This window comes from Chionomys nivalis, chromosome 5 (genome assembly GCF_950005125.1).
Source record: "Chionomys nivalis chromosome 5, mChiNiv1.1, whole genome shotgun sequence".
Taxonomy (NCBI): domain Eukaryota; kingdom Metazoa; phylum Chordata; class Mammalia; order Rodentia; family Cricetidae; genus Chionomys; species Chionomys nivalis.
This window is the reverse complement of record NC_080090.1, coordinates 19479616-19495901: the sequence shown is the minus strand read 5'-3', so window position 1 is coordinate 19495901 and position 16286 is coordinate 19479616. Positions and strand designations below refer to the sequence as shown.

Below are 16286 nucleotides of genomic sequence, written 5' to 3'. Positions count from 1 at the left end.
TGATGCAAATGTACCAATAGAAACACATTCTCCACACTGGAATGGGTTTGGATTGGGATTGCCTTTTGTATTTCCACACACAGTATGCAAAATTTCTCCCACCTTGATTTTCTAAGAATAGAGTTCTTGTAGATGTGGTCCATATTGGCTTTAAAATAAGCTAAAATGCTGTTAAAAACAATCATTATAGTGCCAAGATAGCTTTGAAAACATGCCTTTTGCACATGGGCTGATCTACAGAAGTTTGTGTTCTACATATCATAGGATAAGCCCAAGTTTGGTGATGGGAAAGAAGGTCAAGATGGCAAGAAAATGAGGGAAACTTTTTAAAGCTTTCTGTTCAGTTTCACATAGCAGAGCCTGTTTTGAATCTGAGCATTTGGGGCTACAGCAGGCAAATTGTAGTCTGAGGTCAGTTTAGGATATTTAGAGAGAATATATCTCAAACAATAAAGTTATAATAAAATAATACAACCACTTCTTGTGCGTCTATGCCACAGAGTTGTCTTAGAAAATACAGCCTAAGTAGCTAGTCTACTTTAGACCTTAAAGCCCACGCATGTCATATTGTTCATACCCTTTTAAAGAGGGGGTTTTAAGAGTATATTTTAAATAAAAAGAACAGTAGAAACTGAAAGACTGGAATTGGTAGTGCAATTTATTTGCACTTAAGAATATAACCCATTGTTGTGGAATATTGCTTTAACTACGTAAGGATGTGTTATATCTGTTTAACAATGTAAAAATGTGTTGCTTTGCACCTGATTGATCTAATAAAAAGCTGAACAGTCAATAGTTAAGCAGTAGAGGGATAGGTGGGGCTGGAGGGAAAAGAGAATAAGTAGGAGGAAGAATCTAGGGCTCAGGGGAGAAGAGGAAAGAAAGAGGGAGAAATAGAAAGAGATGCCTGGGGCCAGGCAACCAGGCAGTAGCCAGTCAGCCAGACAAAGAGGAAACAGGAAAAGTAGGACATACAGAATGAAAGAAAGATAAAAGGCCCCAAGGCAAAATGTAGATGAAAAGAAACAGGGTCAATTACGTTATAAGAACTAATGGGACAAGCATAAGATAAGGCCGAGCATTCATTACTAATATTAAATCTCCATGTCATGATTTGGGGGCTGGCAGTGTGAGAAGTTCTGCTTCAAGCCATCCTTATGTGGATGTTTAGAAATTAAGCCAGCAACAAAATAAACCAGAATATGATTCATCAGTAAAAACAAATGGGGTAATTTAACAATATGATTCCACTTAGTTTACAAATAGGCTCCTCTGATGTGGGTGCCAGTAGAAGTCAGCACAAAGCTGAAGGACATTAGCCATGACCGATGCCTGCTATGAAGCCTGTGCTGTGAGTGATTGATTCATTGCAGAGATCACAGCTTTTCCTCGGGCATACCAGGGGAACAAGCCTACTATCAAGTCATCAGACACGTACCGCAATTGTGATTCCTCTAACCTTCCAGTGAAGAAGACAGAGATTCGAAAGTGGGGCCACCAAGGATAAGAATTGTCTTTAAGGTATCACCCAGCAGCCGATGGAGGCAGATGTGAAGACCCACAGCCAAACATTAGGTGGAGTTTGGGAAGCCTAGGAAGGCGGAGGAGAAAGGAGTGTAGAAGCCAGAGGGGTCAAGAACACCATGGGAAGGCTAGCACAATCAACTAGCCTTTTGTCTGTTTGTATATTCATAGAGACTTGAAGAAAATGAACAGACAACCAAGGAGCCTGTATAAGACTGACCCAGGCACTCTGCACATGTTACCGTTGTTTGGCGTGGTCTTCAGTGGGACTCCTAACAGCATGAACAATAACTATCTCTGACTCTTTTACTGGATGTGGGGATCCTACTTCTCATACTGGGTCACTTTGTCTAGCCTTAATACATGAGGAGGTGCTTAGTCTTACTGTAATTTAATATATCAAGTTTTATTGCTGCTCATAGGAGACCTGCCCTTTCCTGAATAGAGATGGAAGAGGAGGGGACTGAGGGGTAAGAGAGAGGAAACGGGGAAGAGGGACTGGTAGGGGAGGATGGGAAGTGGCTGCAGCCACAATGTAAAATAAATAGATGAATAAAAAAAAGAATTCTCTTTTTAACAGGAAACAGAAGCATTGTGTATGATAGGCAACAATAATGAGAAACAAAAATCACTAGTTTATGTTTAGTGAGTTTGGAACAAGAATAATGTCAGCTTCCTTAGGTATATCAATATGAATTATTCCAATCATTTCGTTAAGTCAAGATCTCTAGCCTCGTTTTTGAGGTAGCAACCTGAGACCCAGAACTGTGTGACACTTTCTTCAAAGGCCCACTTTCAGCCTTTTGTCACAGCAGTCATCGGAGTCAGGTCTTCCTCCGGAAGGTGTCTCCTCTACTAGAATGGTGTACAGCCTTTGGGTAGGCTCCTAGACACAGATCCACATTCCACAGAAAGCTTCAACTCTGACTAATGCATCCGTAGCTGCTTCTCAACTTTCTGTAAGCATTTCAATTCTGAGGACTGTGAGCAACAGATGAAGAAGGGGGCATTTCCACTCAGGTAACAGCATGATCTAGTCTCTCTGTTAGTTTGACAAGATCGTATAAAGTACTTTTGTCTGTTTGTATATTTGGAAACCATCTGTACCACCTGCCCACTCTGGGGAACTTACTAAATGTTTCTATAGTGACCACTAGGAAAGGTAATTCCAGCCATTTGCTATGGATTTTCCTACAGTTAACTTCTAAAGATGTTTCTCCGGGGGAAGCCCCAAAGAAAATCAAACGATTGTTATGCTTCTTCCTGCTTTTGCATATTATATTATTCTCTCTCGATATGATGGATAGTTTATGCCAATTTGTCCTAGGTTAGAGCCATTTGAGAGGAGCGAGTCTTAACTGAGAAAATGCCTCAGTAAGCCTGGGATATAGACAAGCTTATGGAGCATCTTCTTCATTAGTGAATGACATAGGAGGGCCCAGTCCACAGTGGGTGCTGCAGTCCCTGGGATGGTGGTGTTGGGTGATATACAAAAGAAAGCAGACTTCACAAGTCCTAGAGAGCAAACCCATAAGGGCACTCCTCTCTAACCTCCTGCCTCTAGGTCGTCCAGCGTTGTGTGAGTTCCTGCTATGATGCTCGTCAGTGATAAACTGGGGTCTGGACATATACGTGAAATAAACCCTGTGCTCCCTCAAGTTTCTTTTGATCATCACAGCAATAGAAACTCTAACTAAGATACATCCTTAAATGATTTCATGTCTCATCACCGCATGTGCTGGTTTGAATGAGAATGTTCCCCATAGGATCATGTTTGAATGCTTGTTCCCCAGTTAGCAGAACTCTTTGGGAAAGATTACGAAGTGTGGCCTTGTGGAGCAAGGTGTGCCACCGGGGATAGGCTTTGAAGTTTCAAAAGCCTACACCAGGCCCAATACTGCTCTCTCACTTCCTATTGCCTGTGGATTAGGGTACAACTCCATCACCATGTTCTGGCCAGATGCCATGCTCCTCACCATGATGACCATAAACTAACTCTCTGCAAGCCCCCAAGAAAAAGCCTTCCTGCATAAGTTGCCTTGGTCATGGTGTGTCTTCACAGCCATATCACAGTAACTAAGAAACCACATAAATTCCTACTTCCGACTTTAAAATCTGTCTTAGATGTTACGAGTTCTTTTATAAAATCATTCTGACATAACACCCAGCACCACCAAATAAAGGCAATATTTAATTATTTTAAACTCCCATATCATTTTGCACATACCAATGGCGTTTTCACGGTCATTCATAAGAACTCTTTGTGTAGGACACTACTTTTGTTTCTAGGCTATGAGCTACTCAATGCTGCAGGCAAGTCAGACACCCTACAGGCCAATAATATCTTCTACAACAAGGCACATGAGGGGTTCTCAGTGAACATCTATAACTGTGGCACTTCAAATCTGTCCAATCTTGTTTCATTAAAGCAACACCTATGCAAAAATGCTTGAAGATGAACATTTTCTAGGGATTAAAATTTTTTCCTTATAGAGCTTCTTTGCGATCTTCATGTTTGAGCTTGTGTTATCTTAAGGTCACTGAGTTTGATTTATTAGGGTTAAATTTGCTATTGTACATCAGTATATTTTCTTTGGCTTGCCAGGGGCCTTTCCGTATTTAACATAACCTTCTGATCTAGAATCATAGGATGCTTCCCTAATAGTCAGCAAAATAGAGCTGTGAGGAGTCAGAGGGCTTTGTGTTTGCGTGTTTGTTTTAAACTTCATAGCTGAGCTGAAGAAGAACTAGGACTCTGGCTCTCTTCATCCATTTATCTCTCTTCCTTGCTGCAGGCGATGCTCTGAAAGACCAATCCTAAACATTTGAGGCTTGTTTCAGCATTGCAATATAATTAGGGGCTTTCCTTTAACAGAGCACATTCTACTATGGAAGAGCTGCCATCAAGTCTGGTGACTTGCCAAATAAAGCCATACATAAATTGGGTGTTATCATTACTGATCCATACCTAGAATGGTGGTTTACTCTTTCATTAATAAAAGCAACAGAAGTCATTTACTTGGAAAACAGACACATAAATGGTTAAGGACAAAACAAAGACCATTGCACTGACCATAGTCTGTATTTTCTGGCTCCCAACAATTTGATGGCCAAAAATAAGGTGTCTGTTGAAGGAAAAAAAAGAGGAGTCTTGGTTATACACATACATATTTAGTAGGCTTTCTGGTGTACAGTCTGTGTTTATCTTCGGTGCTTATCTAGACTACGTTCCTGATAACAAAGATTTTAAACCCAGAGAAAGCTAGCAGAGAGATTTTTATAAGGTTCTCATCTGCATGCGCTACCAATTTTTCAGTCTTCAGCTTTGCCAAACAACAGCAGGGATTTAAATCATTGCTCATTTTCCATCATCTCGTACCACTGGACATAAGGTTAAAGGATATGCCTGCATTATCCAAGCAAAAGGCTCAGTTTCAGCCACAGCGAGGGCTGAAAGCGGAATATTATGTTCAGCAAGATTCGGAATGAAACATGCTAAAATATAGCGACTTCTTTCTGCACATTGATTTTCAAAGGTTCTCAAAGTTTAGAATCATTCCTGAAATTTGTGAATCATTTGCCGGGATCTGTTAATTATGTAATGCAACTTTCAACATTATTCAACATGATGACAGTAACCTTTGACTTTTACTTATAAAAGCATTCATTTATTGCTGTAAACTTTTAAATGGTGCAAACCAAAGATCATTTTTTTTAACTAATAGTATCTTTAATGTGATTAACAATATCCAGAATTCTGATTCTGTAAAATTCTAGAAATACACTAACTAAAATATAAAGGGAAATTTGATCTGGAATAAAACCCTTAAGATAATGTGGCAATTTTTTTTTCAGGATTTTTCTAGCCCATTGAAATTGGGATGGCACGTGAACTCAGAGGCACAGTGGCTGTAGAGGTACATAATGGGTTGATTATATGGATGAACTAATTTTACTGATCGCTTAGGTGCAATGAACATATTTTGGGCATTTTCCGACTGTCTGAGTTTTACTTTCTAAAGAATGACATTCAAGACGTAGAAAAGGATGCTCTGGAGAAACGATGGAGTCATAAGGAGACGGCCCCTTTCTGAGTGCTCTGACCACCAGAGGATTTCGACTTAGCCTCTTTGAAATTACTTCAGTCTAATAAAAGAAGATAATAGTAATGTGCCCATATGAACAAAATCACAGTAGGAATTTGGAAGAAAAATAGACTGAACCGCTGGGGTAAGAGGGGTGGGAAGAGGTGTACAGAACATGCTTAGCCTCTCCAATCACACTTAACTCTGTGGGAGACAGAAGTTTGAAGATTTGATTTCTTAGAAATTAAATTGGACCAGAATTCCAGTAAAGCCATGAGGGAATGAAATAGCTGAAGACTATTTCATGCAGAGCTCCTATTTGAGAAGCCTCTCGGAGGGAGCACTGATTGCTTGGTGCTGCTTCATTTTTGGGATGTGTGTGTGTGTGTGTGTGTGTGTGTGTGTGTGTGCATTATCCTTGTATAAGCATATTGATTAACTAGTTTTAGACTATATCTATTCTAGGTATATGGTCAATTAGACACCTTTTGTTCTCAGCTCGCCTTTTAAATTTTCTCTTTATTCTTTTACCATATTCTCAGTAAAAATCTTATGCCTATAAAATTGAATTTTATATTGGGATATTATAGAGAAATGCCATAAAACCAACATTTTTCATTAACAATGGAAGTTTTTCCCTCAGAAAACAATGTTTGACTTATAATAATAGACACTATAAGAGAATAATAAATATTTATAGTTTGTTATTTATTACATATTTCTGTGATTTTTCTAGACTTTGGGACATTTTTGTTCTTGAGTGTCATTTTTTCAGTGCTAGCCACCTTTGCTTCAACAGAGGCACTGAGAATTGAACCCTGTTTCGAAACTCCTTTCAAGGAGGTGAATTTGAGGTCAATTCAGGAAGTTTCTGCTGCTTGGAACCAGCATGAAAATGGAAAAAAACAAAATCAGATCATGATGAACCTTCATGTGTTTTCTACTATTAGAGATGTTCCAACAGAACAAACAAGGCTGTACAAGTAAGAATCCAGCTCACTCCGACTCTGTTCTTAGTTCCTTTCACTGTTAAAGGATTCAGTGATAAACAGATTTGCTAATCCACCACATTCAGATGTCACTGCAAAGGTAGATGGATTATTAAAATATACAGCATTTAATAATCTATAGTAATAATATAATTTAATAGATTTGCATGAGATAAATCTAGCAGCACATTGAACTTGATAACCTCTCCTAAATCTTATAGTTATGCAATGAATGAGCCACTTGCTCCCACTTCCTCCTTTTGTTCTAAAACTCAAAAATTCCTTTCCTCCTCTAGATGTGCTTTGTAACCTTCACTCAGCACTTACAAGCCTGATAAGACATCCAAACTTTGCCCACTAATTTCTTTCTGGGAAGGTCGAGAACAGAGAACAAGAACTTAAATTGCAGCCAGTTCAACCCATTATCATTAACTGAGGGCCATGTCTGAACTCATTCATTTTATGAAAATATTTTAAATTGGATAATTAGCAAGAGAATGCCATAGTCAGTATTTCCTTTCTGAGTAAGGTTCTCTTTGTTGTTGTTTTGTTTTTAGTTACTATTGTTGTTTTGTTTTGCACAATGGAGATTTTATTTATTATATCGATTATAAAGATAGATAATTTTTGGTTTTGTAAGCATAGGACCATTGCTCTTTCAGAATTTATGAGTTCGTTAGTCTTAAATTTTACTTGTATCTTCAATCTCAAAAACGTTCCTAAAACTTGGAACTGTGTAAAGATGTAATCCTGCAACAGCAAAGACTTTCCTTCAAAGACAAGAAGAGTTGGATACATATAGACAATCGACTTGCCAATCAGCAATATTTCTCATGTACTAAGAATTTGTTTGGACTGAAGTTGGCTATGGGGCACAGGTGGGATTATAAGTTGAGTTATATCTCTCAACTTCCTGCTTGCTAAGTGCAATTTACAGCTGAAGTCTTCCCTATTTTTTTCGATTCCACTAAGTCACCTCATGAATTTTCCTAAAGTTTTTCTTACATTAAAGCATAATTTCAGTCTTTACTCAGTTCAGCTTCCACGTTTTCCCCACCGGTGTCTTATGATTGCTTCTGATGCTTACCCATGAGCACTAATTACTTTCTAAGTAGTCTAAGACGACCACATAATAATTTCCAAAAGGTCTGAAAACACACAGGAACGAAGGTCAGGCTTTCTGGCTTGTTGTGAAAGAATATAAGTTTCCACTTACTTGAAAGCGGTAGAAGGTGCCGTCATCCTTGAGTGTGAGGACGTGATCTGAGATGGGAAAGAAGTAGCCGTGGGCAGCCATTAGCGTTCCCAAATGGAGAGCCTCCACTGTTCCCAGAAAGCAGAGCAAAATGAAAACAGCACATGAAAGCCCTGTATATTTGTTGGAATTTGTTGTTGATGATTGCAAAACAGTAACATTTGTCTGATCCTCTTTTAACACATTCTTGCACCAAATTTTTAACATTTTCCCAGTTGCATAGAACAATCTTTCTGTACAAAGGTGACTGTGTGTGTGTATGTGTGTGTGTGATTTTGAACTCCCTGTGCAAAGCCAAAATTTTGTCACAGAGTACCAGAGTATCTATACACTCTAGTTAAAACTCTAAAGCTCATGTGGACACAGGAAGAACAAAACTTTAGAAACATATATCTTGTTACTTAAACTCGTGGCACTTCCCATATCTGATGGTAAAGATAATAAGCACACTTTGCAAGATTCGTGTGAAAATCACGTACAGATGTAGGCAATGGAGGTAGGCAAATACCTGAGCATAGTAGCTACAGGATATATGGGGCCATTATGCTTCATTGCTTGCACACTGAATGAGATTTACATTTTTTCTGGATATTTCCCTGGCACTTCACTTCTACAGATTTGCCTCTGACAAGACAGATTGGGAGAGGCTGACTCCTTTAAATGGTGGCAGTCCCTTCCACATGCCCTCCATTACTTTTGGGTTGGCCATCACATTCAAACGAAAGAGAACCTTGAGGAAAGCTGGGCCATAACAGTTGCTAATAGCCTATAGCTTTGGTCAAGGTCCAGGTCTTTGTATGCCTTTGGCAACAAGCCTTGAGCCTTGAAATTTCAGGGGCCTCACTTCTCTTCTTACAGTCACTTCTGTTCACTTTGGTTTTCGAGTCTGTGAGCTGGAAAAGAGTATCAGCGCACTTACCAACCATGGAGATTAAGTTACAGCACATGGGGTTGATTACAGAGTACAGATACACGGAAGGAAAACAGAGACGTGTAGAAAGAGAGTAAACTGCTTCCCAACTCCAAGCCTGGGACATTATGTGACTCAATAAGCAAAAGACAACAACCAACCAAAACAAAGACACACGAAAGGCAGTTAGGAGCTGAAGTCTTGGTGAATCTGAGAAAAATGTAGTGAAAGTTAACACAACGAGCCTGCGGTCAGAAAAGTCGGAGGCCAGTGAGCGTCAGCCTGATTCTCCGCATCTACACCGAAGTCCAGCCCATTGTTGCCCATACGCTGGCACTTGTAAGTTCTTCTTTATGCAGTACTGTCACATACAGGCCTTAGTAAGTCTTTCTGTTAAGAAAGATAAACTGTGAACACCTACCTTCCCTTCAGGAACAGGACTCCATTTTTATTTGGTTTAACTATATACGGCCTCATTTTATTCCCCCATGAATTATTCTCTAGACATGTTTGGTTTGAGAGAATTTGATTTTGGTAATTCTTTATCATACCTTCAAATTGGTAGAGTTCTATTGATGGAGATCCCTTTTTATAAGAGTGGAAGCTAGTTTCCTCCATGGTAGTATGTACTTCCTAAGTCAAAGTAAAGCCAAACTATTTGCCTTAATCTTTAAGTTGTCTGGCCTTCCAACAAGGCTTAGACAATGACTTACATGTCTTTGGTTAAATGGTAAGCGAGTCTGAGATTATAGACATAATTTCAAAAATGAAGTTATTAAATAATAGGTAAAAAATCAGGGGTAAATTTTGTATTTGACTTAGAACTATAGAAAAATGAATTGCTTGATAGATAAATAATAATTCAAATATACAGTCCATCCCAAATAGGTTAAATACCAGTATATGGGAAAGGACTAAAGTGTTTTGTGTTGTGGTCATGAGAGGTCTGTTCAGTTTTTCTAAGTTAATGTCAATGCTTGGATTATCTTCTCACAGGACCTCAGAAGGATTTGATGTAGGTTGTTGTGCAATGAGAAAAGCTGGAATTAATATTACAGGCATAAATGACAGCAAGAAATCTTAGTGTTAGAGGACATGGTTTCAAGGTTCATTTGTTTATTTAATGATAATCATGGGACTACATACTCCCGTGATCCAACTGCTCCTAAAGCCCCAGCATCACCTCAACTGAATAAGACCCAGAAAGACCACACTGGCAATGTCCAAGTGGAATATTATGAGAGTTCAATGAATGAATTGTCACGATCAACCTCCCGTCATGCTTCTCGGCAAAATAACCACTATTAATCTTCATGTGGGAGTGATTGTTGCCTCACACACACAGCTCAAGCTCAACAATGCACCAACCAAAACATCTTAGTTTCTTTCCTCATTTGGATAGCCAAGTGATGTGTGCGCTGAGCAAGCCATTCCGGAACTGCCACCACGTGAGGGTGAGGAGCTGCAGCAGCTGTGCCAAACGCAGGCATTCCTCCCTCCCTTACCTCAGACCCTCGGGTGAAGATTGGCAACGTCTTTAAAAGAAGAGTGTTCTACAGACTAATTTGTTTTTTTTAAAACCACAGCACCTCAAATGTTAAAAGGATGAATAACACATTATGAAAGAAGGTTGAGTTCTTCTGTGTGAAGTGTTGTATATTTATAGCCCAATGTCAAAATCGTCTTATCCACAGAGAGCACAGCAGCCTTCCACAGACAGTAAATCATCTTACAAAGATTGAAACGTGTTGGGACCAAGAAAACAAGAATTGTGATGATTCTTACTGGATTCTGTACATTTTAGTCAAAACCTTTTACTTAGGGTATATGTGGATGTCTTTTATGAAATATAGCTCTATGTAACAAAAATAATCAAAGAAAAAGAGACTGTCAACTTGAAGAGGGGGGATGGAAAGGGTTGGGGGAGGGCTCCTGGGAAGGGGAAAGTGATACAATTATATTCTATTTCAATTTAAAATGTATTTTTAGAAGGAAAACAAATGCAGTTGTATATATCTGCATATGCATACATTCATAGTTAAAATAAAACACAATTTGAAAAAAATACAGTTTTGTCATTCCTATCATACAGTTAAATGTGATCAGGCTCTATCCAGGTGTGTCTTAGAAGGAAGTCTAAAGAAAAATGATGATAGCTGGCAAGGAAATGAAAATGCTAAAATGTATACAAAGGTAATTTGCCTACTAGTCAAATAAAAGGCAATCAGTGGGATACTTCTAAGTCAGAAAAGCAATGTTTGCTTGGAGAAAATACGGTCATTTTAGAAGTCCTTTGAAACATGATCTTTTAGATCTACTAGAATTGGCATTTGAAAAGGTAAGGTCAGACATTTGGGGAAATTACATATACAGAACATTTTATTCTCGAACAAAGCCAAATAGAAATGGACTGTTACTGAACGAGGACTTTCTAAAGCAGGTTTAATTTCTCAGCAGAGGAAGGGAGTGAAAGAAGTAACTTGGGCTTTCATCTCTTTTTAAACATTTCCACATTGGAAAACAAATCCAAGTATTACTTGATTTTTACCAACTACAAATAGAGATTTTTTTTAAAAAGTGAATAGCAAATGATTAGAAAGTATAAAGAATGGATGCAGAGAAGTTTGGAGATTGGAGATGTGGCTCAATGGGTAAAGTGCTTGCTGTATAAGTATAAAGATTTGAGATCAGATCCCTAACACCCATGGAAATGCTTAGAAGGTACAGCTCACCTGCAACCCCAGAGCTCAGAAAGTAGAGACAAAGGACACTTGGAACAAACTGGGTAACTAGAGTAGCCCAATTAGCCTGAGCTAAGGGAGAGAACAATCCAGAAAGACATCTCAAATCAACCCCTGACCTCCAAATGTCTACATACATATGTGTGCTCCCAGACATTTGAGCGCATGCATACACACTCAAATACTACAAACACACTTTTAAGAAATAACTTCTGTGTGTCATGAATAAAATAATAATAATAAAAACAAACAAATAAGCCAAGGATGCAAATGACCCTCCCAAAATGACTTCTGCTTGAAAGAAACAAAAACAGAATCAGAAATTGAATCAGCATTGAGAAATGCACCACGTGTTTAATACCAATAAATGCCCTTCCTAACAGGAGTGACATGTGGCTGTTGTGCAGTGTGCTGTCAGAATTCAGATCCATCTCTCTGTTGACCAGCTGTGCAACAAGAGCCAGGGACTTCCAGTCTCTGGCCTTGGTGTCCTCAGGAGCATGAAGTTAATAAAATACCTCTGTCCCAAGTTCACTGTGATAACCAACTAAGATGTGAGCTATGTATCAGTACCACATGCAAATGCTACAGTGATATTAGCTGATAGAAAATGACAGACTTGTACCACTTCATCACTCCAGCCAGTTCTAAAGCAAAGGGATAGCTGGTTCTAGATTATGCTTCCCCATCATAGTAAATATTCCCAACCCAATGCTGCTTGAATCCTGTAGGTGATCAAATCAGGTTCTTTTGGTGTTGTGATAAATCTGCTCTAGGATATGCCTTTTTCACCCTAGGCAGCAAAGAATACACACGCACACACACACACACACAATCTAAAGAGGAACATAGTAGTTATAGCAAAAATGTTTTCACAGGTTAACATATCCACTAAAGCATGAATATAATATACCAACAAGAAAACACCCAGCTCAGGAGACAGTAGAAAGGACTTCTCAACTTGACTGTGTCAAAGACTGAGAACCAAAGAGAGCACCAAGAGTCAAGTAGAAGCGGATACATAGGGAACTCACTGTACATGTGTCCTATTGCTACTGGTAGTTTGCTTGAGATAGTGTCTTCTATAATGGGAACTCACTAAGTAGCCCGGTATGACCTTGAATACATGATACTCTTTCTTCAGCCACTAAAGGCTAGGATTACAAGCATGTAACACCATGCTCACTTGGCCACATAATGTTTTCCCAGGAATCAGAATGAAATGTCAGTTTAAAAGAGCAATCAGGAGGCTAAGCCAAAGGGAAGTTAAGTTCAAGAGCCACCTCATCTGCATAATTAGAGCTTACTTTAAAATGAAAACAACGAACTGTCATTGCGAGGCAACATGGATAAAAACACCTTAGGACCATGAAGTGTTGGTTTTGAGTTAGTTTTTGGTATTTTATATTCAGAAATCGTTTATGGCTAACATATGTTTTACGACCATCCTCAGTTATATAACCTCCATGGAGTAATGAACTACAATTTAAGAAAGTATACCCTATAATCTCCTTTCTCCCTTCCTCATCCCCACTCTTCGTGTTTCATTTGTTTCTCGGGCTGATATTGATAAACACATCCCCTTCTTTTTCCTAAAGTGTTTTGTTTCTGTGTTTTTGGTGGTACTAAGGATTGAATCCAGAAGAAAATATTGTGGTCTCTGTGAGCCAAAAAGTAGAAAGACACAATTCATCTACAGGATCTAATGGAGTCGTCTCAGGGAAGTGAGGAAGGGAAAACAAACAGCAGAGACCATTTAGGAATGCAGTCAAGTCAAGATGGAAGACTAGGGGAGAGAAACAATGAGAATTTTCTGAGAAGATGAGGTCATTACTGCTCCAAGAGCCAGGACCCCCGACAATGGAAAGGTTTAACTGTAAGACCAGCCCCACTAGTTATAATCAGCTTCTAACCCACTACCTCTTCTGCAGTCACAATAGTTTACCAATGAAAATCTATAAGACAGATTGTTCTAAGAGACGGAGTAGTAAGAGAAGTCCAAAATCAAAAGGACATTACCAAACCAAAGTTCTGGAGGATTTAGAAGACTCTGCCATCTTTAGCTAAACAAGCACTGAACATAGACCAACTATGAAGCAAATTACCATACCCCTCCACACCGAAGGCTCACTTCCTGAGAAAGGATGCAGGATGGACAACTTGGAGTAAAATGATCACAAAGCATATAATTTTTCATTCAAATTTCTAATGAGAATAGGGTAACACAAACAAACAGATGAGTAATGTGAGTGGAGGGGAGGGTGCTGTAAAACATCCTTGGAGAAAGGATAAAAAAGAAATGCCATCAATAAAAACCATGGCGGCAAAAATGGACAAAATCTCTCTAGGCTCACTGTGGAAGAAGGGAGATCAGGAGCTTGAAGACAAGCCGTCAGAGACCTTCCATACTGAAAGTCAAGGAGAAAAAAAATACAATGTGAGAGAGAAAAAAATTAAAATGGAGCACCCAAGAAGTAATGGGTAATATCAAACTTTATAGCATTCCTAACTGCAGTGTCAGGAAGTTGTGAAAAGCCAGCTTGAGGGAAGAAATCTAAAAACAGCTGAGACTTCCTCAAATACACAAGGCAGACCAGGTCAGTCAAGCTTACAGTATACCCCAAACTAAATGACATGGAATGTTTAATGGCAAAACACTGGAGACATGGAGGAGGAAAGAACGCTTCCTCCCAGGAACAGTGAAGGGAGCTCATTACTGTGGGTCTTACTATGGGTTCTGATCCTCCAAAACTCTACAGTGACATTATTGGGAGGGTGGGCCTTTAAGAAGCATTTAGTTTACAATAGTTCCACATGTCTGAATGAATATCATTACTCCTTTTGCCACAGGACAATGTAGCAAGATAGTTCTGGCCAAAGCCAAACTCGAAATCTTAGAACTGTGAACCATTAAATGTTTATTTAATTTACCCAGTTTCTGGCTTTCTGCACAAAATGAACTAAGACAACCTACCATCCTCGTAATGTTAAAATTAGTCCTTAAGGAGGAAACATAAGAATTATAAATCAGAAACATGACTAGTCAGAGCAATAAAAAATATCAGGGAAATAAAAAAGTAAAGAGAAAAATATATTTTTTGTTATTCTTAATTTCTCTAAAATGTAACTTAAAAGAAATGATAGTAAAAAGTGTGTTAGAGCAGTGGTTATCAACCTGTTGGTCATGAACATTCCTTTGGGTGTCCAAAGACATTTTCACAGGGGTAATACATCAGATATCCTGCATATCTGATATCTACATTATGATTCATAACCATAGAAAAATTAGTTATGAAATTGCAACAAAAATAATTATACGTTTGGGGTTCCACAACAAGAGGAACTATATTAAAGGGTCATAGTGCTTGGAAGGTTGAGAACCGCTGTGTTAGATTATTAGAAAATAGCCATAAATAAAACAGAAGAGATGAATTGGGAGAAACCTAAAAACCTCGAGAATCAGAATTGTGTGACTAAAAATGCCATTTGAAAATGGAATTACATTATCTGAGATCTAGACTTAAAACCTCAGGACAAGCAATCAGTGAATAAAGGATAAATGTAACTGATGGCAGCAGAGAAAATACAATCATTTAAATGACTGGATTGAAATTGCAATGGCAAAAGAAAGGAGGAAGAAACAAAAGAGCAAAGTTTGCAGATATTAACCTACCAATATCAATAATACCTGAATGCAAATGATCTGAAGACAGTAATTCTAGGAAAGACCACCAAAATTAAAAAAAAAAAGCATGAAACTATACTAAAAGGAAACTACATTTTCTCTTCTCTCCTCTCTTCCCTCTGTTCTATTCTCCTCTTCTTTTTCCTTTCTTCTCCTATACTCTTCTCTCTCTTTTTCCCTCCCCTTTTTTTTTTTAAATCATACTCTCTAACACAAGCTGGATTTGAACTCAGTTTGTAGCTCAGCTTGATTTTAAAAAGCAGTCATCTTGCTTCAGTCTCCAAGCGCTAAAATTACAGGATGGAGCCACATGCTAATGTGTTTTAAATAGAGAGAGTAGGAAAGATGGATCCTGTTCATGCAGATCAAGATGTTCATATGCTAACAAAATGGTTATAGAGTGAGGCTCATAACAAGCAAGATCAGTGGGAATGATGGGTGGCATTGCATAACTTTAAAGAGGTCAATTTAATAAGAAAAAGCAGTCTAAATGTGTGTGCACTTGCAAATTTGGGAGGCAAACTTGGTAGAAATAATGGAGAGAGAGAGAGAGAGAGAGAGAGAGAGAGAGAGAGGAGAGAGAGAGAGAGAGAGAAAGAGAGAGAGAGAAAGAGAGAGAGAGAGAGAGAGAGAGAGAGAGAGAGAGAGACCCAGAATTCCATGTGGAAATATCTGTACTGCTCTGTTGGGAACCCATAGGTCAACCAGCACAAATGGCAATGAAAATGCATTGATCTGAAGCTCACTTGTTATACATTTACCTGGTCTAAGTTGGCTTTCTTCTACTATCTTATGTCCCAAACAGCAGTATTCTAAAGTTTACTTGGAATATTCACTAAGCTAGAGCACATTTGGGATCAGAAAGTATATCTTAACATATTTAAGAACATAACAGTTATTACAAGCTTATTCTAGAAATCAATATAAGAAAAATACCTAGAAAAACTGTCCTGAGTATCTACATATTAGACAAAATATTTTCTCACAGCACATGGCCAAAGAAGACATGCTAAAAACAAATCAAATATTATTTTGAATGAATTCATACGCAAATACAATTTATTGAAACACATGGGCTGCATCAAAGGCAATGAATA

At 38.5% G+C, this 16286-nt stretch overlaps 1 protein-coding gene across 4 annotated transcripts in view; it reads right to left on the bottom strand.

Annotated features, from left to right (window-relative positions):
* The window catches only part of Rgs7 (regulator of G protein signaling 7), a 374810-nt gene that overhangs the window by 78856 nt on the left and 279668 nt on the right, over positions 1–16286 (bottom strand). For 3 of the 4 annotated variants that reach the window (XM_057769480.1, XM_057769481.1, XM_057769483.1), the window contains exons 5-6: positions 7815–7921; positions 4598–4649 (exon numbers count right to left, since the gene is read on the bottom strand). The exons of the other annotated variant lie outside the window; for it this stretch is intronic. In XM_057769480.1, the coding sequence (XP_057625463.1) occupies positions 4598–4649; positions 7815–7921 (159 nt within the window). The remainder of the gene's footprint in view (positions 1–4597; positions 4650–7814; positions 7922–16286) is intronic. 4 annotated transcript variants of the gene reach the window in all.